The sequence below is a fragment of the Cryptotermes secundus genome, unplaced genomic scaffold (assembly GCF_002891405.2).
Source record: "Cryptotermes secundus unplaced genomic scaffold, Csec_1.0 scaffold345, whole genome shotgun sequence".
In the NCBI taxonomy this organism is placed as follows: Eukaryota; Metazoa; Arthropoda; class Insecta; order Blattodea; family Kalotermitidae; genus Cryptotermes; species Cryptotermes secundus.
In genome coordinates this window covers 138,239-165,709 of record NW_019723306.1, presented here as the reverse complement: position 1 = coordinate 165,709, position 27,471 = coordinate 138,239, and the positions used below count along the sequence as shown (strand labels likewise).

General features: G+C 42.1%; 1 protein-coding gene across 1 annotated transcript in view; it reads left to right on the top strand.

The window, feature by feature from the left end:
• Window positions 1–27,286, top strand: part of LOC111861750 (E3 ubiquitin-protein ligase MIB1) — a 748,009-nt gene extending 720,723 nt beyond the window's left edge. The window contains exons 11-16 of the mRNA XM_023846581.2: window positions 17,583–17,802; window positions 18,747–18,875; window positions 20,661–20,842; window positions 22,173–22,368; window positions 23,570–23,789; window positions 26,551–27,286. Of these exons, the coding sequence (XP_023702349.1) occupies window positions 17,583–17,802; window positions 18,747–18,875; window positions 20,661–20,842; window positions 22,173–22,368; window positions 23,570–23,789; window positions 26,551–26,798 (1,195 nt within the window). The 3' untranslated portion in view covers window positions 26,799–27,286. The remainder of the gene's footprint in view (window positions 1–17,582; window positions 17,803–18,746; window positions 18,876–20,660; window positions 20,843–22,172; window positions 22,369–23,569; window positions 23,790–26,550) is intronic.
• The last annotated feature ends 185 nt before the right edge of the window (window positions 27,287–27,471 follow it).

The following is a 27,471-nucleotide window of genomic DNA, read 5'->3' as shown; positions in this document are numbered from 1 at the left end:
CGTGTAAATCATAGGTGTTCAGACCATGTAAACCTGAACCGTGTACTATTTATGTCACACAGACCAGGGGCGTACAAAGCGGACCACAGAACAGAGCTTAGAGTTTTAAAAGCTATTGAAGACCACACACAAACTCTTTAAAAATAATCTTCTTCTTCTTTACTGACGCTACAACGTTGTTTGGGTCTTGGCATCCTCTGTTGTTTTGTAACGGTAATTTTTTTCCAGGTGGGGTCCTTAGCCCCACGCTCAACCCCTAGCACGGGACTGCATTTTGTCTAGCCCTTACCCTTTGACCTATCTGGCATGGGTGGCTCTACCAAGGGCATACGCTCCCGCCAGCATTGCTCGCCTGGCCACTGGGGCGCGCAAACCTCCTGTCCACGATAAGGCGGTAGTCCTCGAAGAGGATACACTATCACATAAATAATTATAATTCCACTTCTGTCGTGAACACCCTGATAATTTAAAATAAAATAATCAGCTTTACTGCTCTAGATATACTTAAGAAGGTCTTGAGCCCCGGGTTCGAATCCATCCCTTGCCATGTATTGTAAAGTAAATATACCTCAGATTTTCATCCGCAGTCATTTCTGCAGCTTAAATTATGTAAAAACCAATAATAGAAAACTCCGTGGCCTGTAGTCCGCAAGCGAAGTATACCGACCGAGCCACCGCTGCTTGTGGGCGAAGTTATTGCCAACTTTAGCGGATAGAGAGTGTGACGAGGTAAGCGCAACAGATCCCCACGACCGTTAATCTCGGTTTTCTAGACCGGAGCCGCTATTTTTTGGAAATAGCTCCTCAATTATCCTCACGAGGCTGAGTGGACCCCGTTCCAGACCCACTAGTTCTCGGAAAATGTGGTAGCGCCGGGAATCGAACCCAGGAACTCTGACCACTAGACGACAGAAGCGGTCTACAGAATCCAGGAAACAACCGGTTTATATACAGCTCTATTCTGCTTGACGAATAGAGCTGGATATACTGGATATATTTATCCGAAACTGAAGTTTAAACCCGTGTTTCTGTGTAGTTCATGCATATGTACCACATAGAGGCTGACGGTTACACATATGTGAACTCTCCTATCCTCAAGTCATCACGAGGAAGGCATTTGTACCTAAATATAGAACCGTTCCGCCTTCGTGCAGTGTCGTGAACCTTTGCAGTCCCGGCTTATTGCAGGGCGGGAAATATCTTGGCGTATAGATCGTCAGCCAGCCATAACGTTCTCAACAGAACAATAATCTTAGCCGCCTCACCCCTGCTATGCGTTCAGAAGAATATTGTGTCCTTGCATGATGTCATTATGACGTCAGTACTGCCATTCTCCACTTGATGTCGCTGAACCCCATCCCTCCAGTATTACCAAACCACACTAAACGGAACTTTCTGGTGACATTCACATATTTCTAACCCTCGTCATATTAACAAACAGAAATTACATTTCGGCTCTACGTTATGTCAGAGTGGATCACACTCTACATATTTGGGACGTAAAAGAGAAGGTAAAGCTATTCCTGTAACAGTCCGTGAGGCCCATAGGATTGTGGGACATCGAGGCGCCCATATTTTCTCTAGACAATCGGCTCACAGATGGCGGTAATGTCAGCCTTACACGCCGGCTGCCCTTTGCACCCAGGAAGATTCCTGGTACTCATTTCTGTTAGAGGCTGAGTTAATCCCAGGGCCATAGTGCGGCTGAAAGGATTAGGTCAATTGAAAAAAAAAACACTTCACTGGGACTAGAACCCGCGACCTTTCGGCTTGTAGCTTAGTGCCTCAACCAACTATTCTACCGCGTGTAGTACTTGGGAGATTCAGATCTCAAATCAGAGACAGGCTGTCCTGAGATACGTGGGTTTCCTCAGCACCTTTCACGGGATGTTGTCTGAAATTAGGACAAAGTTGCTTCCTTCCACATCCGTTCTAGTCCAGTATTCACTGATCATCCTAAAATTCGACGCTATAATCTCTGAGCTGCTGACAGCGTCTTAGTAAACCATAAACAAAATGGTGCGTGGTTAAAAACAGGAAAATAAGAATGTTATGGGCCTCTCAGAACAGAGGGAGATCAATGTATTGGCTCTCCATAACTGTCTTCACAAATACATCGTGTACATAGTGTCACGGATCTCGTACTGCTTGGCTCTGCAGTTCTCGAATAGGCTTTACTCCTGCACGAGAGGTGTCCATTCTTCTCTGCAGTTTGCCTTCCCCCCCACCTTTTTACTCTCACTCACTCATGGAGCTGAACCCTTCTTGAGAACCTCCCACTTATGCAGCTACTCAAGAACTTCCCAGCATTTTATGGAACCCGAAAGTTCATTATCGTGTTCACAAGAGCCCTGCACTGGTCCCTATCCTGAGCCAGATCAATCCATCCCATCCCATCCTATCTCTCTGCGATACATTTTAATATTGTCCACACACCTACGCCTTCCTTGTGGTCTCTTTCCTTCTGGCTTTCCCACCAATATCCTATACGCATTCCTCGTCTCCCACATTCGTGCTACATGCCCTGCCCACCTCATCCTCCTTGACTTGATCAATCTAAATATACTTGGAGAAGAGTACAAGTTATGAAGCTCCTCATTATGAAGTTTTCTCCAACCTCCTGTAACTTCATCCCTCTTCGGTCCAAATGTTCTCAACACCCTGTTCTCATATGTTCCTCCCTTAATGTCAGAGAGCAAGTTTGACACCAATACAAAACCACAGGTAAAATTGTAGGTTTGTATATTCTAATTTGTATGTTTTTGGACAGCAGATGAGAAGACGAAAGCTTCTGGACTGAATGGTAGCAAGCATTACCCGAGTTCAATCTCTTCTAATTCCCCCTGAATCAGGTTTTAAGTTTTTTAACCAGTCTCTATGGTCACTCCACTGGACCTTGTAGAGAGAGGCACACACACGTTAAGAAAACATAATCCTCTAATTACACATCCTTGAGGAGTTATTACTATGTAGCTCGTCCTGGTTTCATCCTGACTGTGTTTTCAAGAATCCACCGTTGAGTCAGTTTGCTCCACTAAACATTTTCACAGTTTTTTTTCCAACAGCCATTTAATCTTGTCATTTCATCTATTCCCTCCGTGGCCTGTAGTCCGCAAGCGAACTATACCGACTGAGCGACCGCCGCTTGTCGCGAAGTTAATGCCAACTTTGGCGGATAGAGGGTGTCGCGAGGTCAGCGCAACGGATCCCCACGGTCGTTAATCTAGGATTTGTAGACCGGAGACGCTACTGCCTTGAAATAGCTCCTCAATTGTCCTCACGAGGCTGAGTGGAGCCCGTTCCGGACCCACTACTTCTAAGAAAATCTGGTAGCGCCGAGAATCGAACCCGGGACCTCTGGATCTGTAGCCAGGAACTCTGACCAGTAGACCACAGAGGTGGTATCATCTACGCCCTAGTGTTCCAAATTGTCTTTCTGCGTCATGTTTTCCGACCAAAAATGTATATACATTTCACGTTACTCCCACGCGTGTTAATGTCCCCCCATCTCACCTCCTTTAGCTGGTCGCGCTAAGATTTTGTTCGTTTGTTACAGATACAACTCTGTTTCCCCACAGCTGATCGCACTGCGGTTGCTGCTGAAGTTGTTGATATTGGTATTAAATTTAATTTAAACGCGTTAAATAATATTGAAGGTAAAACATTTACGTAACAGGATGTTGAAGAAAACTGCATAATGAGGAGCTTCATAACCTGTACTCTTCTCCAAGTATAATTAGAGTTATCAAGTCAAGGAGCATGAGGCGCGCAGGGCATGTAGTACGAATTATGGAGAAGAGGAATGCATATAGGATATTGGTGGGGAAGACAGAAAGAAATAGACCACTGGGAAGACCGAGGCGTAGGTGGGTGGACAATAGTACGGGATGATATGGATTGGATTGATCTGACTCAGGATAGGGACCAGGAGGACTCTTGTGAACACGGTAATGAACCTTAGGGGTCCATAAAATGCTGGGCAATTCTTGAGTAGCTGCAGATTTGGCGGCTCCTCAAGGAGGGCTCAGCTCCATGAGTAAGTAAACGGGCCAACATGATATCCCCTATATGTGCTCACTTCGTATTTCTCTAGCCTGTGGCGAGGTAAACGTGGCCATGAATTCATATAATTTTAACTCTCTTAAAGTACAATGGCTACTATGTGTACCACTTCTTTTAACATTAAATGAATCTGCATCTTGACCACACACACAGAACGTCACTGTGGCTATCTTTCGAGGGGTCTCGTGTTCAGATATCCTGGCAGATGTCCCTCTGTTCCAGATCACATCCTTTCCAGTTAATTTATTCGCCGATCATCCTTTCATTCGGCGACATATTGCCTGAGCTGTGGAAGGTTTCCTGAAGTGAGCCACAAAACACGTTGCATTTTTTCGTATGATTCTTCAAATAAACAGCCTTTGTTTCAGTAAACAGCATTAACCGGTTGGTCTTTATAGCGGAGACGTAATGTGTTTCCTGTGAGGTACGAAATGAAATTTTAAATATTATTTAGATAGATTTCAGACTTCAGAGTTTAATTCAATTTGGAAAGTGCCATAAGGAGATTATCTTTCTGACGTCATTACTGTGTTCCATCACCGCCTCAATTTTCTTACGAACTTCCAGTAGAAGTATGGTTATCAGTTAGAAATAAATTGCTTATCGGACTTGTGATGAAAATCGGAACACAGACCGTGTGTTTCTGTTTTCATGAATTTTCTCCATTTCAAATGAGAATGTCGTTGTTCTTGAGAAAGGAAGTCATTTGAATAACATTACTTGCCAGGAATTGAGTGATGCAAATTATGTGAATGCCACAGGTCAATCTCCATCGTTGGATCTGTGCAGTGCTAATGTACTTGCTACTTCGAGAACTATGGGATTCCAGCTCGCGCAATTACCACGCAGATGGTGACGTCATGTCTTTGTGAATACCATAACAGTGCCTTACGTCGTGGTTACGTTTATGGTTCGTATACTGGAAGTAACCGGTTCTCATTTGGAAGATTACTGACGCCGTATAGTCTGATAGATGTTTAACGACGTTACGCAGGGCCGTGCTGACCCCATTTTTAGACTGACTTCTGCAGTTAAGTTGGATTTGAGAATCCTGTAGCTGTAACTGGCAGGGCATGTAGCACGAATGAGGGAGAATAGGAATGCCTAGAGGATATTGGTGGGAAAGCCAGAAGGAAAGAGACCACTGGGAAGACCAAGGCGGAGGTGGGTGGACAATATTAAAATGGATCTCAGGGAGATAGGATGGGATGCTATGAATTGGATTGATCTGGCTGAGAATAGGAACCGGTTCAGGGCTCTTGTGAACACGGTAATGGACCTTTGGGTTCCATAAAATGCTGGCAAGTTCTTGAGTAGCTGTAAATGTAAAGGCTGATGTCTTCTGGATTTTGCGCCATGTAATCTGCTTGATATTTTCATATATTTCGGAGGAAAATTCTACATTCATGCGTTGAATAGCCTCTCTGTACAAGGTAACTGCGTTAATGTTTTAAGATTTCATGGCGGTATGATGGTTTCTGTTCTCTTAAATGTGACGTCGTATAATCTGATATGTCTACCGACGTTTCGGAAGAACTTTTTTTCCTAAATTTTTATTGCAAAAGAGAGTATCTGGCAGTTTTAACCCTCTCATTGCTGAATTTAGTTCATAAATCGAATATAATTTTGTTTCTATATTACAAAAATAACCTCCAGTTTATGTAGAGAATATTCATCAAAATGTCGACACAGCTTATTGTCGCATATATAATGAATGTCAGGTATTATTTATAGGAGAAATGGACGTTTCTTAACGAGATACTTTGTTCGTAGTGTGAAAAGGGTTAACTACTTAAAAAGCGTTGGTTACCATGTGTACCGTCTGATTTAACATCTAAAAAATCCTTCATTTTGCCCTCACGGTATTTATGTATTTCGTATGATATTCAGAATAAACGGGGTCACGCGGTAGCGTAATTGGTTGAAACACTATACTATAAGCCGGAAGGTCGCGGGATCGAATCCGGATGAGGTGGATTTCTTTCAATTTACCTAATCCTTCCAGCCGTACTATGGCCCTGGGGTCGACTCAGTCACTAACAGAAATGAGTACCAGGAATATTCCTGGGAGTAAAGGGCGACCGGCGCGTAAGGCTGACAAACTTACCGCCATCTATGAGCCGATTGTCTAGAAAATTTTTGAGCCTCAACGTCTCACAACCCTATGGGCCTCCACGGCCAGTTACAGGGGTACCTTTACCTTTTACTTTTATTCAGAATAAACAGGTAATATTTATCTAAATAGCATCAACCGATTTGCTTTGTCTTTGTAATGGAGGAACAGTGTCTTCTTTGAAACGGAAACTTAAATTATAAATATTAGCTAGATGCGGTCCAGCAAAATGCTCCCTTACTAGCTCCAGCGAATTCGACTCGAGGATATCATTAACTCGAGCGATAATGGTGCGCGATTCAGTTCAGTTTTTTTTTTCATTGGCGCTACAGCTCTCGTTTGGGCCTACGCCTACCTCCATGAAAGTCTCCATTTCGGTTTAGTAGATCTTAGACATACGGTAGGTCACCTTGGGCGGGTGATCAGCTCGTCGCAAGGCCTCTACCTATAGACAAACACAGAAAAACGCACACAAACATCCATGCCCTGAGTTGGATTCGAACCCACGATCCCGGCTTCGAAGCGTGCGAAGACAGTACATGCCTTAAACCGCTCGGCTACCGTGACCGGCAGTGTATAAGAATAATATGTAAGAATTCAGTTCGTACCTCACAAGAAACAGATCCGAACCCACGATCCCGGCTTCCGAGCGAGCCAAGACAGTACATGCCTTAAACCGCTCGGCTACCGTGACCGGCGTAGTTTGCATTATTATTATAAAATTCGTTGCAAACATTGATGACAGCAATATTATTGTGGTACGAATTTACTGTAACGCCGCATCTATTGTTAACTTTCTTGATTGTTGACCTGTTTCTTCGTCTCTGTAACACAGATGGCCCAAAAGTCAATTAACCTAAAACACTGTCTCGTATTAACGGGACTGTTCAGATTTAAACCCGCCATTGAATCTGTAGAGCGGTATCGCAGAGTTCTGAGTTGTTTTTTTAACATGGAGGATCTCATTTCGGACACTTGTTGTCAAATCAGTAAGTAATAAACAAATTTCTAACGTATTTTAGTTTAATTACCCCTAACAAGTTAACTGATTTTTGGTTCATCTTGTCTAGTTTCTTTAACCTCCAGTACTAATTGTATCATAATATCGCATTGATCATTATGAACATATGGAAATTAGTAAAAATCAACAGAAAACAGCAATTAATCCGTGGAGTGACGAAGCGGTAATTGTCCGTGAATGGATTTGTACTCAGTACTTGAATGTTTTCCAGATGCTCTATCACAAGCTCACCCTATAGGCAGCTATCAGCGGCGCAGGGGCAGACAGACGCGTCTTCTGGCCTCCCCACCCTTCCTACCTTGATGTGAAGTCCAGGTTCCCTGTCTGCTGGACACTTCTCTACACCACCACCACATATGCAACTTGTTAACTGCTTGTACCAGCAATGGTGCTGATTGCTCCTGGTGGGTCATGGGGAAATACTTCTCCTTGCCCCTCTTTTTACTTACCCTCCCTCGTTTTTTTCGTCTCCCTCCTTGAACCCATTAACAATCCTTCCCCTCCATGTCGCATCATCCATCCCATACAGTGAAACACATGTGAGTTTTAACTTCCAAGAACGGGAGAAAAAAATGGTTGACGGAGACTCAGTCGAAGCTGTAGATGATGATGGTATCTTCTTCTAGCGTAACACATGTCTGTGATGTGTAGCGTGTGGACCCTCTTGCCTTTCCGCAGATGTAGCAAAAGTCCTGCATCACGTGGCCTTACGTCTCTAGCCTCGAGGAGTTGTGATGGACTGAACTCCCTATTGCTCGCTCCATTTAAACCTGTTGTCATGGCAACTGGGCCGGACATTACATTACGTAAAACAACACACAAACGAAAGCGCCGTGACCTCTCAGAATTTAGGTCGCATTCAGAGGAAGTGAGTTGCTAATGGTGGTGGTGGTGGTGGTAAAACGTTCCTGTATGGTTTTCTATAAAACAGTTTTCGTATAAACTTAACGTTTGGGCCGCGCCATAGCTCAAGCGGTTAGTTGCTGGCTTCCCACCGCGGCGGCCCGGGTTCGATCCCGGGTCTGATCAAGTGGGATTTGTGGTGGACAGAGTGGCGCTTGGGCGGTTTTTCTCCGAGTACTTCGGTTTCCCTTGCCAATCTTCATTCCACCAGATTCTCCATCATCATAATCACCGGGGGCAGGCTACAATAGGCTAATCAGTGGCCGCCGTTACGAGTGGACCCAGTTGGACTCCACCCCCCACTAAGCGAATTAAAAAAAAATAACGTTTTATAAGAGCCGGGGTAGCTCAGTCGGTATAACGACTGGCTACGGGCTGGACGACTGATGGGTCGGAGTTCGAGTCCGGTAGGGTCAAGAATTTTCTCTTCACTAAATCGTCCAGATCGGCTCTGGGGTCCACCCGACCTCTTATCCAATGGGTACCGGGGCTGTTTCAACAGGGGTAAAACGGCAGGTGCGTGAAGCTGACCACTCACCTTCATTTAGTGCCGAAGTCAAGAAAATGTGGATCTATACATCCACTCCCCCATACGCCTTCATGGTGTATTGCTTAATTCGTTGAGCACAGGGACAACTTCACCAGCTTTGCCTTGACGTTTTATATAGTGCATTTTCTGAAGTTTGTTCTGCATATAGTGCCAAGGAAATCTTATAAATTTCTGTTTCGTTTTAAATAAAACAATTTTATAATATCGTCTTGACTCACCAAATAGACTGGTATAGTTCCTTTCTTTTTGTTGTTTAGTTTATTGGGGTAGGGGTGAGGCTGAGTCCCTTGCACTGCGGCCACTTCTGGCCTATTGTACCAGCCCCAGATGATAGGTGAGGGTTATTGTGGAGCAATTGGTGGAATGAAGATTGGCAGGGGAAACCGACGTACTCGTAGAAAAACCTTCCCCAGTACTACTTTGTCGACCAGAAATCCCACATGACCTGACCTGGGCTTGAGCCCGGACCGCCGCAGTGGGACGCCTGACCTATGGTACGGCCTTGGCACTTGTAATCTGGACGTGCTCGGTTTGAATCTCGGCTGGGATATATGCTATCATAACTGAGGTTTTTCGTAGTTTTCCTCAGTCCCTTCAAGATAATGCTGGGATAGTACCTGGATTAAGCCAAGAACACACCCTTCCAAATCCTTTCCAATTCATTAGTCACTAGATACTGACAGCCTCGTGAAATAAGCCGCAGCAGAAAATCGACAACCTTTACGTTGATTGCTGTCCGCAAGTTTCACAGGAAATGCTTCTCTCTTATACAAAATACGACCTGACACGTCGCATTTAACCGCCAGGATATCTCCCTCGTAGAATCTTACAGATTCGTCGCCCCCTAGTCGGATATTTCCGGTTCATTCTGGCCGCAGACGTCGTTTCCAAAAGCCTCACAGATGAAATGCGGGCGAGAAATATTGGCTGAAGGCTAGAGACTTCTCTGCGACGTAACGTTGCAAGAGCATCGTGAAATATAACTATGAGACAATTGCAGTTCGTTCGAATATTAAACGATTAATTTAATAATTTCTTGAGAAAAAAACAAACTATAATGTGGATATGATAATTTACGATAATTAATTAAACTTCAGGCGATCACAGTGGCCTCACGGTCTAAGGCATGTTCGAACACTGGAATCGTGGGTTCGAATCCAACTCAAGGCCTGGATATCTGTTTGCGTTTATTCTGTGTTTATGTGTAGGTAGCGACCTTGCGACCGGCTGATCCACCATTCAAAGAGTCCTACCGACTGTTTCACGGATGCCCTAGACTCAACGTGGGTGTAACAGAATAAGAATAAGAAGAATTACACTTCAGCAAGGAATTAGGGACCTTCTTTGGTCACTAATTTTTAAAAGTATTTGTTTGCTTTCTGTCCAGTTCAACGACTTGTTCATTCAAAGTTTTTCCTTCAGTCCAGAGTACAGTATTGTCTGATGTCACGGTGCATGCTGTCCGTGACAGCGCTGAATGACTTCGGCTTTTTGAATAACAAATCCTCTAGCTGACTGATAGAAGACTGATACAACTGCGTGGCTTACTGATGTTACTGGCTGGATGTTCCATCTGCTGATTGGTCCACTGACTGATGGAATGACTGAGTCAGCTGAATGGCACTGATAAAATAATTGAAGAAAGCAGTCCTCTGGGATGTGGCGCCGTGTAGATATTGTGTTAACCGACGTTTCGGAGGAACGTATCACCTCCATCTTCAGGGTAGAAGTCAAGAACAAAATCCACGAACGAACCAGCTTGAGCAGGTGCAACAGACTGAGTAGTTTTCTGTTGCAGTCTGTTGCACCTGTTCAAGCTGGTTCGCTCGTGAATTTCTTTTTGTCTTCTACCCTGAGGATGGAGGCGATACGTTCCTCCGAAACGTCGGTTAACACAATATCTACACGGCGCCACATCCCAGAGGACTGCTTTCTTCATAGTCTCAGCCGTGTAAACCTCAAATCTGATAAAATAATTGATGCATTGGCGGACTGGCTGTCTTAATTATGTCTCGGAAGAATATTGCTGTCTGTTGTGAGAACAGAATAAACCCTACAAATTAACTCTTCGAAAGAGACGTCATAGTAACTAACGTTAAAGCAATGAGTATGCATATCCACCGCTTCTATATGAAAGGTTACAAGTTTTTGAATATCATGGTAGAAAAGTGGCGCGTTCAGATGAAATGTTTCCACCGTGTGGAGCCGAAACTGTCCACATTACGTTTACAGATTATGATTAAACTGTTGAACTCTTTTGAACCGACAGAGTCCATTGGCGGACTCTTGTGAATCCCGTAATGAATCTTCCAGTTCAATAAAAGACCTCGGATTTCTTGGGCAACTCAGCTTCTGTTAGATTCACAAACGGACTTTTTCCATATAGTTGGTTGGTTGGTTAGTTAGTTAGCCAGTCAGTCAGTTAATTAGATAACTAGTTAGTTAGTTAATTGGCCGCGCCATAGCTCAAGCGGTTATTCGCTGCCTTCCCACCGCAGCGGCCCGGGTTCGATCCCTGGTTTGGTCAAGTGGGATTTATGGTTGACAAAGTGGCGCTGGGGCAGGTTTTCTCCGAGTACTTCGGTTTCCCCTGCCAATCTTTATTCCACCAATTGCTCCACAATCACCCTCACCTATCAGCTGGGGTTGGTACAATAGGCCAGAAGTGGCCCCAGTACAAGGGACTTAGTCCCACCCCACTAGCAATAAAAAAATAGTTAATTGCGGGAAAATACACGTGAACAAAATTAAAAAATTAAAACTTCTGTATACACTGTCGAAGTTTTTATAGTGCACTGGCCAACAGTAAGAATTTTCTTGCAATTTTAAAAATGATTTATTACATTTAGTACTGTGGAGGTTACTTCGTCGTTTAATTTGTTATCGGAGCTCTGCATTTTGTACCTTGCGTGGCTTCGGTTCGAACACCTTAGAAACATGACGACAGCAGCACTTAACACCATCACATGTTCTTCATTATTTTTTTATTGCTAGTGGGGTGGGACTAAGTCCCTAGTACTGCGGCCACTTCTGGCCTATTGTACCAGCCCCAGATGATAGGTGAGGGTGATTGTGGAGCAATTGGTGGAATGTAGATTGGCAGGGGAAACCGAAGTACTCGGAGAAAACCTGCCCCAGAGCCACTTTGTCCACCACAAATCCCACTTGACCAGACCCGGGATTGAACCCGGGCTGCCGCCATGAGAAGCCAGCGACTAGCCGCTTGAGCTATGGGGCGGTCTCCCTTCTTCATTAACTCTTGCACTTACAACTTCTGCTGCGTGCGTAAATAATATCAGTTCTTTTCCTCCATCTGTACCGTCAACTTAGAGTGGGGATGATTTTTATGAGATCTGACTGGCCAGCAACGGTCCCTATCTCGCTTCAGCTGGTAGAGCTGCAACCAGACTTACAAACATGTTGAATGTGTTGCCGACCTCTCAGTCAAGCAAGCCAACCCTACCAGGTTAAACATTGCTTTGCCATATTTAGACCGAGCTCTTGTAAGATATCAGGCTTCTCTTCTCTCTCGTAGTGCACTCTGGGTAACTTTCAAGTGTGGGAACATCTGCCTCGTCTTTGCGTATTATAACAGTAAATATGTAATGTCATTTAAGTAGTATAGGTCATTCAAACTGAACGTATATCCTGTTAATATAAATCAGGGCTGTTGCGTGGTAATAGGGAGATGCTTTCTCGCTGTTCTAATTGTAGTTAATGTGACTGTACTCCCGCGAGGCAAGTCTGAAAATACCACATCGAGCTCAGAAAATAGTCCGCATCATGACACACGAGCTGCACAGGCTAAAATAGTCATAACTGCCTTACTTCCAAGTTCCTCCACACCGCAGCGTGATGCAGTGGTCAAGGTGAATTGTGGGTTGCATCTTAACACTCATACACCGAGGACCTCTACCTCGGATTCCATTTCCGCGTAATGGCTCATGGTTTCAGACTTCCTACGTGATTTATTCTGATGTTTAAATGTGTTGTTACGGCTGCAGGAGTTTTATAACTTCGATTCAGGTAGGGAGATGGGAATATGACAGAAAACGTGTAGCAGAGCCAAAATTGGTATTGACCTTAATATAGTTGTGTTGTGACGGTTTTAATAAAGAAATTGTAGGACAGGAAATGGCCGTTATGTACTTGAACTGATGCTACGAAATTTTCCTGGAGAACCCCGAAGAAAACTTCCTGGCCAGTATTCGAACCGGGTACCACCTGAAACCTCACCGCTTCACAAAATTGGTCGGTACCTAATCTGGAGTTGTCCACTGATTTTCAGTTTTTGGTGTACTTAGTACGCGCTAGTGTAGTTGGTTGAGGCACTATGCTACAAGCCGGAAGGTTGCGGAATCGAGTCCCGGTGAGGTCATTGGACTTTTTTTCAATTGACCTAATCCTTCTGGCCACACTATGGCCCTGGGATCGACTCAGCCTGTAACAGAAATGAGCACCAGGAATATTGTTGGGGTAAAGGGCGGCCGGCACGTAAGGCTAACAGCCTTAGCGCCATCTTTGAGCCGATTGTCTAGATAATGTGGGACCCTCGACGTCTCACAACCCTATGGGCCTTCACGGCCTGTTACAGGGATAGCTTTACTTTTTTTTTTACTTTTTTAGTTTTGTGAGACATGCCACTACATGCCACACAGTCCTTCAGAACTGACCACTCGGCTTGTCAGTGAATTCCCTGGCAGTTGTAGAGCCCTAAGTTTCATGTCCGTGTTCAGAAGGGATCAGTGCTGATCCCTGTCTTGAGCTAGTCGAGTGCAGTCCACAATTTCATATTGTTATTTCTTTAATATTCTCGTTCCGTCTACGCCTAGGTCTTCTATGAATGCCGCAAACAGATCCTCTTCATTTTATCACCTTAATGGTATTTGGAGACCGGTCACGGTAGCCGAGCGGTCTAAGGCATGTACTGTCTTCGCTCACTTGGAAACCGGGATCGTGGGTTCGAATCCCACTCGAGACATGGATGTTTAGTTTGTGTGTGTGCGTTTTTCTGTGTTTGTGTACAGGTAGAGGCCTTGCGACGAGCTGATCACCCGCCCAAGGAGTCCTACCGAATGTGTAAGATCTAGAAAAACCGAAGTGAACGGAGAAGTTCATGGAGGTAGGCCTAGGCCCACTGGGGCTATAGTGCCAAGGAAGTAAAATGGTATTTGGTGGTTACAGTACACAGCATTTTAAGTGAAATGTAATTAATTCTCCCGTGTGGAGATCGGTTATAATACCCCCACTGTAGCTCAGAGAGTCGTAGAAGGCGACGAAAAGGGACCCCGGTGCCAAGGGGTATGTGTATGTATATGTGTAAGGGTGGGCCATAGTAATTTGGCCCCCCAGCGCGACAATAACGTATCTATTGTGCTTCCCCTTTGATTAACCCTTTATTAATCATACGTTTCGGATGAAATGTAGGACCCTATTTATGGGGGCGTCATACTAGTCACTTGGTTCCATGAAGAAGTGACCCAGGTGACGAAATCTTAAATAAGCTAGCCTCGCAGTCACACAGGGTATGTGTGTGGCTGATTCGTCTTCTTGTAGGCACCTTGCACAGGTTGAGTCGTCTGTCAGTCCCAGCCAGGGGGTATAACTGGGCCACCCTGTCACTGGATGACATATATACAGAGATCTGGTCCTACAGGTTGGGGGTTGGACGCAAGGCCGACGACCTTCCTGTGTAAAAAAAAAATATACTGTTGCGAAATCCAAAGAAGTGAAAATAGGACGGTCTAATTCTCGACGGAACAGGCAAGTCTGACAGAGTCTGCTAAGAAAGGCTATGGCTTAAAAGGGGCTGTTCTGCCGATGATGATGGTGTAATTTAATCGTTTGAATGTGGTAAACGTAAGATGTTGAGCCTCCATGCATAGTCAGAGAGTTAGATGTTACAATGTGAATGACCAGTTCTGTGGCACTGCTGTTAGTAACAACAATGACAGAAGATTTATCGAAAGATATTTCGGTATTTTGTACTCGTATTTCTGAAAAGCCCATAGAGTGGTTGAAGATTGGGAATCATTGCTACTGGGACGTTACGTAATTATCAGTAACACGTGTAAATTTTTCATTCTCGGATTTTGCAGAATGGCTTTGGTGTCAGTCCCATGAACACCTGGAGATAAAGCGATCGGAGCGTGAAACTGGGCACTTAGCATCTAATGACGAGTTCTGGAATGCATGAAGCTTTATCTAGCTCCATCTTTCATGGCACATGCTTAGGCACTAGAGTACGTAATCGTTCCTTATTCAAGAAGATGGAAGTACTGCAATATCAGTTCAATCCAAACCATTTCCAAAGGTCTCTGATCTAACAGTAAACTTACAACATTTTGATACATCTTTGAAACTGCAAGGAGAAGCACACATCCGCCAGCCATAGAACTATAACTTTAATCTTACACACTGTTAAAACACATCATCTCTCTTTGCTGGGCGTTTCCGATTTACGCTTGCAGCCAGTTCCTTGCTTCACAGTACCCTAGTATGGCCACTAGCCAAGTGGAACGAATTTTAGGCTTCTTTCATCCATTTCCTTTGAGCTGCCGTAGTCGGCCACCGGAATGAAGTCGTGCAGAGACGATTCCGTGTTGTCACAGAGCATCACGTTACCTCCACAAAAATATGACAGCTAAACGTCGCCGAGCGTCGCTTTTATTTTAAGCATGTGTTAGGAGCAGGACGGTTCTGACGCAACGTTCGTTGTGTATGCTTTATTTTATACGCTATACGACTGTTAACTTCAATTACGTCTACGATTTATAAACTGTTTATACATTCCTTGTGTCAGGGCCGTGCAGAGTTAGTTTTAAGGGTCGCATATGTCCTTGCGACCCGACAGTCTGATGTTAATTTTTACAGTGTTAAGCGCGTAATACGTTGATTGAAAACTTTCCTCACAAAAACTGACCATTTTATCCATCTTAGGGATGGCATTTCATTGTCATATTTATGAGATGCTGCGGTGTTTAGGGTTATATAACATTGGAGTGGTGAACTATCTTTTTCTCTTTTTGTTTATTTGTTTTTCATAATTGTAACCCCTTGCTGAACCGGTTGAAGCATTTACTTTCAAATACATTAACGTACTTGGGTAGACAATGAAAGTCTTGGGCAGCACAGTAAGTTATATTTTAATTACTTAGATATTAATATACATGAAGACCTGTAAATTCGGGTTAATGTTATGAAGTTTTATTTAACTGTTATAAGAGGCTTCGCTAATATTCGGATGTGTTCGGAAGACAGTTGTTTACAGTTTAATATACAAGTTAGGAAATATATACACAGCATCCTATTTGCTTTATTACCTCGAAACTCGTGATACTTTGCGGGAAAAATATTGAGCATGAAATGTGTTAAATTTTTTTCTCTGCAACTTTCCTTCGAAACATATTTTTTCGCTATAAATATGTAGTGAGATATGCTTGGAAATACGTGCAGGTTTTCATGTCGAAGTGTTTATGATTTTTATCTGATTTTGACCAAAACTCGAATGTGTCAAATGTTAATGAAACCCTCCAATATAAGGTTTCACGATAATGCGTTCAGAGTTATCAAATTATTTCGTGTGTACATATAGACGGATGGCCAGACGAAGCTTTAATAGATGCTCCACAGGTTGTGAATGCACATAAGATTATAATTTCCTTGTAGTGTAAACTCAAAAAGTCGTAATTTTGGGGGTATTATAATTTTATTTTATATGGCCAATTATTTGGGGCATATGGATTGTAATGGTACTCATATAGGGAAACTGAAGCCATATTACCAGGCCTGCATCTTAATGCACCAAAGCAAAAGTTACATACTAATTTATAACATACCACATACATATCCCATCTCTGTTACAGCTTATTAAACTGAATTATTTCATGCAAGTACCTTATTGTTATTTTTGTTGTTTCCAAAAAGCTATCCAGCGAAAGCTGAATATTATTCTAGACCAATCAGTAACACTAGTGTTGTTCTTGCCTCACATATCTGCACAGCTGCCATGTTGATATTGATGACAGGAAATGAAAAGTACCAAGATGCATTGCTCTCCAGTGACAAACACTTCATGCAAAATTTCTTGAAAACATCGACCTTCCTGTGTATACATACATACATACATACATACATACATACATAATTCATAAATTCACTGATCCGTTGTCCGAATTGGACCGGGTATTGAACTCGTCAAAATAAGACTTGATTGCATAAGTACAATCGTGTCAACAGCAAACAACCACACACAACCAAAAGCACCAAATAACCATAATTTACATTGTCATTCATAAACAAAATTACAAGGAATATAGTTATTAAATGTTATACATGCTTAGCAGAAATATATTCATCTATTGAATAAAAAGCATTTGTTGTGAGGAAACTTTTCAGTGTGCGTTTAAAAATCTTCACATTATCACTCATCCTTTGTATATTTTGAGGAAGATTATTATAAACCATAATGGATGAATATAACACGCCTCTCTGGATTGGAGATAATCTCACTGATGACACATGTAGCTTACCAAACTGTCTAGTGTTTATATGATGAATATTATTGTTGGTTTGAAAAAAATTGTGATTTCTAACAACAAATATCAGTGTAGAATAGATATATAGGCGAGGAACTGTCAAAATACCCAACTTCTTAAAACGTTCTCTACACGAGTCTCTAGGACTCAATCTCAATCGCTCTTTTTTGGGCAACAAACTTTTCATAACTGGAGATGAACCCCAGAGGAGGAGGAGGAATAAGAAACGTGTAATATGAACTGTTAACTTAGAAAAGCTTGATACCATCCAGTGGCATCACACCTGTTCAGAGAACTGTCCCAGGTGTGGTGTAAGATTCCATATAATCGCCTTCAGAAACTTAAAAGAAAAATAGCATTGTGATAAAAATGCTTGCTCACAATTTCTGTTTGCAGTGCTATGCGGATTCTTCTGATGAAACTGCCTCGACCCTGGATTGTGGACGAGAAGAAGGACGATGGTTACACAGCACTCCACTTGGCAGCCCTCAATAATCATGTCGAGGTGGCTGAACTACTTGTGCACCAGGGACAGGCCAACATGGACCTTCAGAATGTAAACCTTCAGACTGCACTTCACTTAGCAGTTGAGCGACAGCATACACAGATAGTTCGAGTGAGTAGCATTGACTCATTTAGGCATTTTACATATATACACACAATCAGTAGTCAGTTCTCTAGTATTTGTGTTTTAGAAATGTCAGATTATCAGAGAATGAACTGAAACTAAAACTAACCTAACATGTATTGGATTTTAGGTTATGACAGTGATGACTATGACATGTACAGTCTTCTGAGCTGTAACACCATGTAGTTCAGAGAAAGCCCAGTGTTCTGCTGAAATATCAGGCTTCCTCAAATCCACACAGCATTACAACCCAGGAGAACATTCTCTTCATAATGTAATCTAATTTTTGATGATAACATTTTCTCCACACGAGATTGAATGTGTGGGTTGCCAGGCGTTCATTTGTATGAACTCGTAAATCAGCTGCAATGTGAAATGGATATGGCATCTGTATAATGAGCCAAGATTAAGAGCGTGGATTTTTACCGTACTTCCCACATGCAGATGTGGTGGTTTAGGCAACTTTACATGCATACATACAACTTTTTGCTAGTGTGGTGGGACTAAGTCCCTTGTACTGCGTCCACTTCTGGCCTATTGTACCAGCCCCAGATGATAGGTGAGCGTGATTGTGGAGCAGTTGTTGGAATGAAGATTGGCAGGGGAAACCGAAGTACTTGGAGAAAACCTGCCCCAGCGCCACCTTGTCCACTACAAGTCCCACTTGACCAGACCTGGGATCGAACCCTGGATGCCGCGGTGGGAAGTCAGTGACTAACCGCTTGGGCTATGGCGCTGCCCATACGTACAACTTTATGAGATATTTATTTTAAGTTGTGTTTTGTAATATTTAAAAAAGGACCAGTTTCAATGTGCTTACCATTCTGTCTGTCTATAGGTAACACTGCCCAAACTAACTGACCAGTTTTGATGAAACTTGGTGTGACTTGTGAGGTTTTAGTGGTATTTATCAGTGGTCTGCTTTCTTGCAGCTACTGGTACGTGAGGGGTCAAATCTCAATATTCCAGACAAGGATGGAGACACACCACTACATGAAGCACTGCGACATCACACGTTATCACAGCTACGGCAGCTGCAAGATGTACAGGATGTTGGGAAGGTTGGTAACTTAATATTTTTAAGTATTGAAAATATTCTCTTTTGGAAGATAATTGCTAGCATTACTGTTGGTATTAAACATTAATCCTGAACCAGTTAGCTGGTCTGATGTAATGATAGCTGATATTAATCATTCACTGTGTCATTGAAATAATTTTGACATGAAGGTAGTGAAAGATGAAGTTGTCCTAAGCATGTCCTAAGCCATGAAGAAACTTGTGGGGTAGTGGAGATAAAGCTTCACCTTAATTGACCTCAGCACTAGATGGAGGTGAGCAGTCTGCTTCATGTCTCGGCTACTTTGTCAAGGTGGAAATTGCCCCCAGTACCCATCGAATAGGAGGCTGGGTGCGTTGCAGAAGGGAAATATCTTGCCTCTGCTGGAAACCAAACCCTGGGCATCCAGCTCATAGCCTGTCACTATACCAACCAAGCTATCCTGTAATAATTTTGATGTAAAAGAAAGAAATTGATGTTATATTTTCCTAGATTCATTTCAGTTGAAAGCCTAATGTAAGAGTATCTGTTGCTTGACTTACATAAGCAACATAATGCGGACTGTTATAATATAATATATGAAAATTATCTAGTGAAGGCCTGAGGCCCAGGCTGTGTAGTGTTGAATTACTGGGTGATAGTCAGTGATGGATTGGAAAGGACATGAAGGCGATCAGTCATGGTCTAATTGAAGTTACTGTCCTGACATTTACCTGGAGTAACTGAGAAAACCTTGTGATAGTTGCTGTCCTGGCTAAGATTTGAACCAGGCACCATCTGAATATAAGTCGGAAGAATTACTGCTACAGCCAGCTTTCTGTGTAGTGCTCAGGTTGTACTTACATTTCTAATTATTCAAGTTATTTCTTGTTTGTATAGAAACCAAAGTTTCTGATTGTGTTCACAGAAATCCACCTTTGGACCAAGCCGAGGCTGTGACTGTTCACATTGTACTAGTTTATTTTACAATGAGACATTCAAAGTCCTGTGCTGGAGGAACACTTCTCATTATCTGTCCGTTACTCGTTATACAACATACTTTTGTCACCATTTTTCAAAACATGTATTTATTGCTCAAGTTATAAATTGATGCAGTATTGGTACAATTGTTTTGTCACATAGAGTGCACAGGGACAAATTGTGTCAGTAGTTATGGTGAATAATATTTGAGAAATTTTGCAGGGCTACTCTTGTGAATATATGACAAGACCTCATTCCTGTGCTTGGAAAGATGTGAAAATTATAATGGGCACGTTTTTTATTCATTCACACTCTTATGAAACATCTTACAACAGATGTCAGAAGACATTTTCATACATAATGACATCCGCATCTTTTAATTAATGTAGAAGTTAGAGCAAAGATGCATGTTCTGTAAATTACAGGGTGCTGATGAGAATATTTGTACTTAACAGACAGGAAGTAAAGGAAAAGAGACAAACTTAGAGAATTATGGGCTTCGTAATTTGTGTTTTATTTGTTATTGGTTTCTTTAACAGGGCTATCAGTAACTCAGACTGTATGATGTGAAATGGTGGAATATTACTGAATAATGCATTGGAAAGGACGTTGAAGGAATCGCTTGTTGCATAATTCGAGGTGCTGTCCAGTCATTTGTCTGGAGGTACTGAAGAAAACTACAAAAACCATCAGTCATGGTAGAAAATGTACTGGCTAGGATTCAAACTAGGCACCTTCTGAGTACAAGTTAGAAATTTTACCACTTGGGCCAACTCTTTCAGTTCCACAGTTTGTACAGATATTATAAGGATGCTGTGTGTCATTTCAGCTGTTAATGGGACTTGGCAGTCAAGGTGCAGACAAAAAGTCTTCAGCCTCAATTGCCTGCTTCTTAGCTGGAAATGGGGCTGATCTTGGCATCAAGAACAAGAAGGGCCAGACACCACTGGATCTGTGTCCTGACCCAAACCTGTGCAAAGCTCTTGCAAAATGTCACAAGGACAAAGATACGTGAGTAAACCCCAAAATAGATGTACAGTTTTTAGCAATCTCCTAGTACAAAATTAAGCTGAGAGTGAAAATGTTGTCACGTGTTGGGTGTGTCATGTGACAAATAAATATACGTGGGTCTCGATTCAGTGAATCTTTATTGGACACTCACACTTACACACTTTACAACCATTAGCACTTGCAGTATTACAATTGCTGCTTACACAATATCTCGGCCAATAATTCTGTAGCTCTTTGTATCTAGATTCCAACTATCTTCAGTGGCAGCTTCCTGAAGACTGACTTCTGTATCTCTCGGCATCTGCCCCGAGACTGGCTTCTTCTTATCGAGGTTGTGCTATTTATACCTCAGCGGTTGCTATACAATGAGCCTTTGTTATAACTGTGGAAACGCTGCTTTGTTGATTCTGCGATTCCTATGCAACAACCCACTGTTATTGCGTTGTCTCTGTGGGAACGCTCCGTGTTTTCGTTGTAACCATGGAGATTCGACGCTCTCGACACAACAGCTCACTGTTCTTGCGTTACTATGGAAGTGTCTTTTTCCAAACACGTTACAGTATATTCCATAAAGAAATTTAGGCAGCTCTGAAAGACAGTCTTTTCTGTCATTTGTTCCATAGTAAGTACAAATTAAAATTTCAACAGGAATATTATAGATTTAAAACAAATATATAAATGAATAGATAAGCTTCTTAACACCCCCTGTGGTCTAGTGGTCAGAGTTCCTGGCTACAGATCCAGAGGTCTTGGATCCGATTCGCAGTGCTACCAGATTTTCTGAGAAATAGTGGGTCTGGAATGGGGTCCACTCAGCCTAGTGAGGATAATTGAGGAACTATTTCAAGGAAATAGCAGCTTCAGTCTAGAAAACTGAAATTAACAACCGTGGGGATCTGTTGTGCTGACCACATGACGCACACTATCCACAAAATTTGGCACTAACTTTGGCGACAAGCAGCGGTCACTCGGTCGGTATAGTTCACTTGTGGACTACAGGCCACTGAGTTTGTTTTGTTTTAAGTTTCTTAACATTTTGTTTTGACGTAACACTCAGATCTTACTTTTGAGGCTGTTGTCCTAAGCAATTCCCCCTCTTGAACCTTTTACCTTCCATAATGTTTCATTTTTCTTTACTTTAGAGTTTATTCAGTTTGACGAGTTACTGAGCAGGGAGAATTGATAATTTTTCCAGAGCTATGGAAGAAATTGCTGTTGTTATGACCCAGGTACTAAAGTGATCAGTTCAACTGAAGAGTACAACATATAGAATCCTGGATGTTTCAAGTTAAGAAACAGTGGTTAACTCAATTAGGTATCTTTGTTTTAGTGACCTGATTGAACCACGGCGAACAGACGGTCCAGGTGAGGAGGATGTTGTTACACTGGATGAGTGCTTGGTGTGCTCTGATATTAAGCGTGACACACTGTTCAAACCATGTGGGCATGTGGCGTGCTGCTCTGTATGTTCCCCTCGTGTCAAGAAGTGTCTGGTGTGCCGAGAGCCAGTTGTGGGCAGAGTTAAGGTAATGGATATATATAAAAAAATATTAGAATGTTTTTTGTGCTCTTATTTGATTCACCATCTTCAGCTGTATTTTAATAAACTATGTCTGCAGAGGGATGGATACATACCCATTGGACTGTATAATGCTATTGGGGTGGGACCAAGTCCCTTGTACTGCAGCCACTTCTGGTCTATTGTACCAGCCCCAGCTGATAGGCGAGGGTGATTGTGGAGCAATTAGTGGAATGAAGATTGGCAAGGGAAATCGAAGTACTCGGAGAAAACGTGCCCCAGCGCCCCTTTATCCACCACAAATCCCACTTGACCACACCCGGGATCGAACCCGGGCCGCCACGGTGGGAAGCCAGCAACTAACCGCTTGAGCTATGGCATGGCCCTTTGGACTGTATAAGTTTGTACTTGTTTACTGCTTTAGTTGTTGTAAAATGCTATACCAGAGGTAGGCAAAGCATGGCCAATGCAAATTTGAATCCTGTCTGCAGAAGTAATAAAATGTAGCCCTTGCTAATGTTTATTTTTTGTACTTAATGTGAACCATTTCTTGTAATTGTAGCAAAATAAAATTAACGAAAGAACAAATTTAGATTTTGATGAAAATGCAGATTCTGGTAGTCCTTCACATGAATATATTGTAACAAATTTGATCAGCGCGTTGCCAGACAACAGCTCTGTAAACACGGTCCAACATGCAACAGTAGAGGAAGCTGTGTTTTCCGTAGAGCCGACCAGTGCAACACTAGACTAGCTGGGTAACGGTCAGCGTGATACATGATTACTATAGGTCCATGTCCATTCTGCGGCTATATAAGTAAGTGACAGAATTCGTTCAGGGCAGTTACAAATTATGAGTTATGAGTTACGAGTTAAAGTTGCGAATGAGTAGTAGTGGCAGAAGCACACAAACAAGAGGATAGCAGTAGGCTGGAGCAGTACAGCAAGCAGGCAGTAAGCTGGAGGAATGCAGAAGAGTGCAAGAAGTCAGCCTGTGAGATTTAACATGTAATATCTTTAGATTGTGAAAATTAAATTGGAATATCTTATTGGCTCAGAGACATTTATATGCTTGTGTTTATTTTCTAAGAATATGAATGTTTTGTGCACTTCTGTGTATTGATGTCATGTGGAGTATTTAATTTTAGATGCAGTAAAACTTACTTGAACTTGTTTCCTTGGGACTAAAGGTATGGCTCTTGTTTCAGATTGAGGAGTGTGTAGTATGTTCTGATAAGAAGGCTTCAGTGCTTTTCAAACCTTGCGGACACATGTGCGCTTGTGATGGTTGTGCTGCGCTTATGAAGAAATGTGTCCAGTGTCGTGCACAGATTGATCACATGGTGCCTTTTGTGGTGTGTTGTGGTGGAATTGGAACCATATCAGATGTCCAGGCCGATAATGAAGAAGATATTGTCGGACCCCTAGGTAAGACAGTGGTTTTGTGCTCGTAGCCACAAGTTGTACTAGCAGACATGGTGTCATGTTTGTGTATGTTCGTTGCACAGTGTCTATATAATCATTCTACACTGTCCAGTGTTTCATATATAAGCTGCTTAACACATTTCAGTTGGTGCACAGGAGATATTGCCAAGTAAATTTATTTTACTTTATATTTATCCAATACAGTACCTACTATAGATGAATCTCAAAGTAGATTATTACATGTAATTATAATGTACAAGTTCTGTTTGAAACAATTCTTGATATGGCAGAGATTTAACAAAATACAGAAGTTTCAAGTTTCTAGTAATATCTGTAGTGCAGCTAGCTTTAAAACAGTGAATTTGCATCAGCAATTTATGAACATTGAAGTCTTAACAGTGTGAGTCACACTATTGTCAAAGAGCCTTAAAATTAATTTGTCATTGCCATATTCACAAGAGCTTCCTACTTGACCCTATCCTGATCTTGATGATAGATAATAATTATATATACATTATGAATATTATCTGTAATATTTGTGTGTTTAAAAAGCATAGTCATGTGATGATAATAATCTTTGAAATATATTTTTCAAAATGAATGTAACCCAAATTGGCTGGCTGGAAGGTCACATAAGTTTCTTAATCACAGTGAAGACAGTTCATTTAGGAAAGGGACACTGAAAAAATAATGAGACAGAAACAGAAAAGCTCTGGCACTCTGGGTTAGAGATTGTACTTTTGGCTGGAAACCCATTCACATAGTGGCCTCCATAGTCTAGAGGTAACGTTCCCACCTCATGACCCGTAGTACGCGGGTTCAAATACCCGACGGAGGTTGTCGAATTTTTAAGGGCGGAAAAATTCGGGGAACAAGTCCTCCGGGAGGGACTTTAAGCCGTGGGTCCCGTGTCGTAGCTTTACGACACGTAAAAGAACCTCATACCTCCAAAGGAGGTCACTGAGCAAAATTGCGGACGTTTGCCGCCCGACAGCAGTCACTAATACCTCCGGTAGATGGGGGAAGCATTATAGATACTTCTCAGCCAGTAGAGCCGGTCTCGCTGGCTGGGCGGGACTGATGGTAAGCACCAATACCGGTAGGATATAGAGTCTTGTAGAAATCATAGAGGGAAACACAATGGACCACTACAGGTCTAAGTGCATGGGGAAACCCACCCTCTCTAATAACTAACTAACTAAACCCATTCACATAAAAATTATGCTCTCCGAAATTACAGAGAGAAATCAGGATGGATCTTAAGAGGATTGTACAGAGTAACACGTATATTCTTGCTTTTATATGGGTTTGAATGTCAGACGTTAATAAAAGAGAGAATGAGAAGGGTAGAGATGACAGAAATGCATCTCCTCAGAGCAGTTGCAGAATGTACATAGAATGGCAAGAACAATAGTGAACTCACTTACTCATGGAGCTGGGCCCTTCTTGAAGAACCGCCAATTCTGCAGCTACTCAAGAATTTCCCAGCATTTTATGGAACCTGAAGGTTCAGTACTGTGTTCACAAGAGCCCTCCACTGGTCCCTATCCAAAGCCAGATCAATCCAATCCATGCCATACCATCCTATCTCTCTAAGATCCATTTCAATTTTGTCCAACCACCTACGCCTTGCTGTTCCCGGTGGTATCTTTCCTTATGACTTTCCCACCAATATCCTATACGCATTCCTTGTCTCCCCCATTCGTGCTACATGCCCCACCCACCTCATCCTCCTTGACTTGAGCATTCTAATTATACTTGGAGAAGAGTACAAGTTATGAAGCTCCTCATTATGCAGTTTTCTCCAACCTCCTGTTCTCAAACCTCCTCAGTCAGAAGAACATAGTGAAGATAGTAGAGAAGAACTGAGAACGATGTACAAATGTAATAATAAGTTGGTTGGTTGGTTTCCAATGGCTGCATTTGAGACCATTTAACCCATTTTGCTTCTTGCTTCCCAGTAGAGAGCACTTTTTCTTTTTGGAAGCTTTGCCAGGTTTGTTGCTCATTTTGCACTACCCAGGGGACATGTATGACTTAAAGAATGTCACGGACCAGAGTAACTTTGTCCCCCATGTAATAATAAGTAAGTATGAAAATAAATTACTAGAACATTTGGAAAGAATCCCTGAGAACTGGAGGTCAAAGGTGTTCTGCCATTATACTCTGAAGTATTGATGCCAGTAGGGGACACATGGTAGCGTAGTTGGCTGAGGGGCTGTGCTACAAGCTAGAAGGTCGTGGGTTCAAGTCCTAATGAGGTCATTGGATTTTTTTTCAGTTGACCTAATCCTTCCAGCCACACTAGGCCCTAGGGTTTACTCAGTCTCTAACAGAGATGAGTACCAGGAATTAACCCCTTCAGACCTGAATTTTTTCTGGAGGAAGGAAAATTTTTTTTTATGCTCTAATGCTCTTAGGTGATTTTTTAATGATTTTAGAAGCAAGATTTATAAAAATATATGTACCCGTTTTCAAAATATACTTGGTACACAATTGTGTACACTGGGTCTCAATCAACACTGAAATCATTGTAGACAAAAAAAATATTTTTATTTGGTGCATTTAAATGTGAACTCTTTTACGCATACAATAGATATAAAATTCACCATGTTTTAGTTAACAATAAAATGTGTCGAGAATTATGTTCATAATGTCTTTTAATTTAAATGAAATGAACGGAAACAGTTCTTTTCCTTTGACAAACAAAGATGTACATTACATCCAAAAGTTTGAAGGTAATGTTTCCTTGGCTCTTTGACAGGTGGTGTTCCTGTAGAACCTGTGTGCCTGATGAACAACGGAAGCCGAGACACATCCAACTCTGACATACAGAAGTTACAGCAACAGTTGCAGGACATCAAGGAGCAGACCATGTGTCCTGTTTGTTTGGACCGTCTGAAGAACATGATCTTCCTCTGTGGACATGGTACATGCCAGATGTGTGGGGACCGCATGTCAGAGTGTCCCATCTGTCGCAAGCAGGTTGAGAAACGCATTCTTCTCTATTGAGTCTGGTTAAGTATGAGAAATATTTGTGTCAAGATGTTAAGACAGGCTGGCTGAGTGCCAAAGCTCAAGCATGCAGGTGATGCTTCCATGTTTCAGCTCTCCCAACTTGTTAAAATAGCACATCATATTCTATAGGCAAACCTACCAACTTCAGCATGAGGTCTTCCCCAAAATGCAGAAATATTTTGGAACATTATAAATTAAAATGGTTATCTTTCTGTGTATAGTGATCTGTAATAGGTGACCTTTTCTTTCTTCTTCTTAATGTCCCTCTTCTGTTGCTATGGTCATGAAGAGTGAACATTGACCTATTAAAATAAAAGTAGGTATTGTCTTTACTATCATAATTTTGGCCTAAAATAATTTATTTATTAAAATATTAATGTTGTTGAAAAGACTGTAATATGTTTTGATTGTTCATGATTTGTTTAATCCGTCTTGCAGTGCGTACACTTATCTATCTTCTTCTCTCACTCTCACTACATGTTTCGGCATAAAAATGCCATCTTCAGGTGCTACTCAATTCACGTCAAACTAGTACATTGTATGCCTTGTCTTCACTTTAAAATAACTAAAATATATGTCCATCATATATATTGACAAATGTCAATCGTAAAAATATTAAAACTGTTCAGGATTCCCGATCGCTACGTCGTATCTTATTACGCCAGTC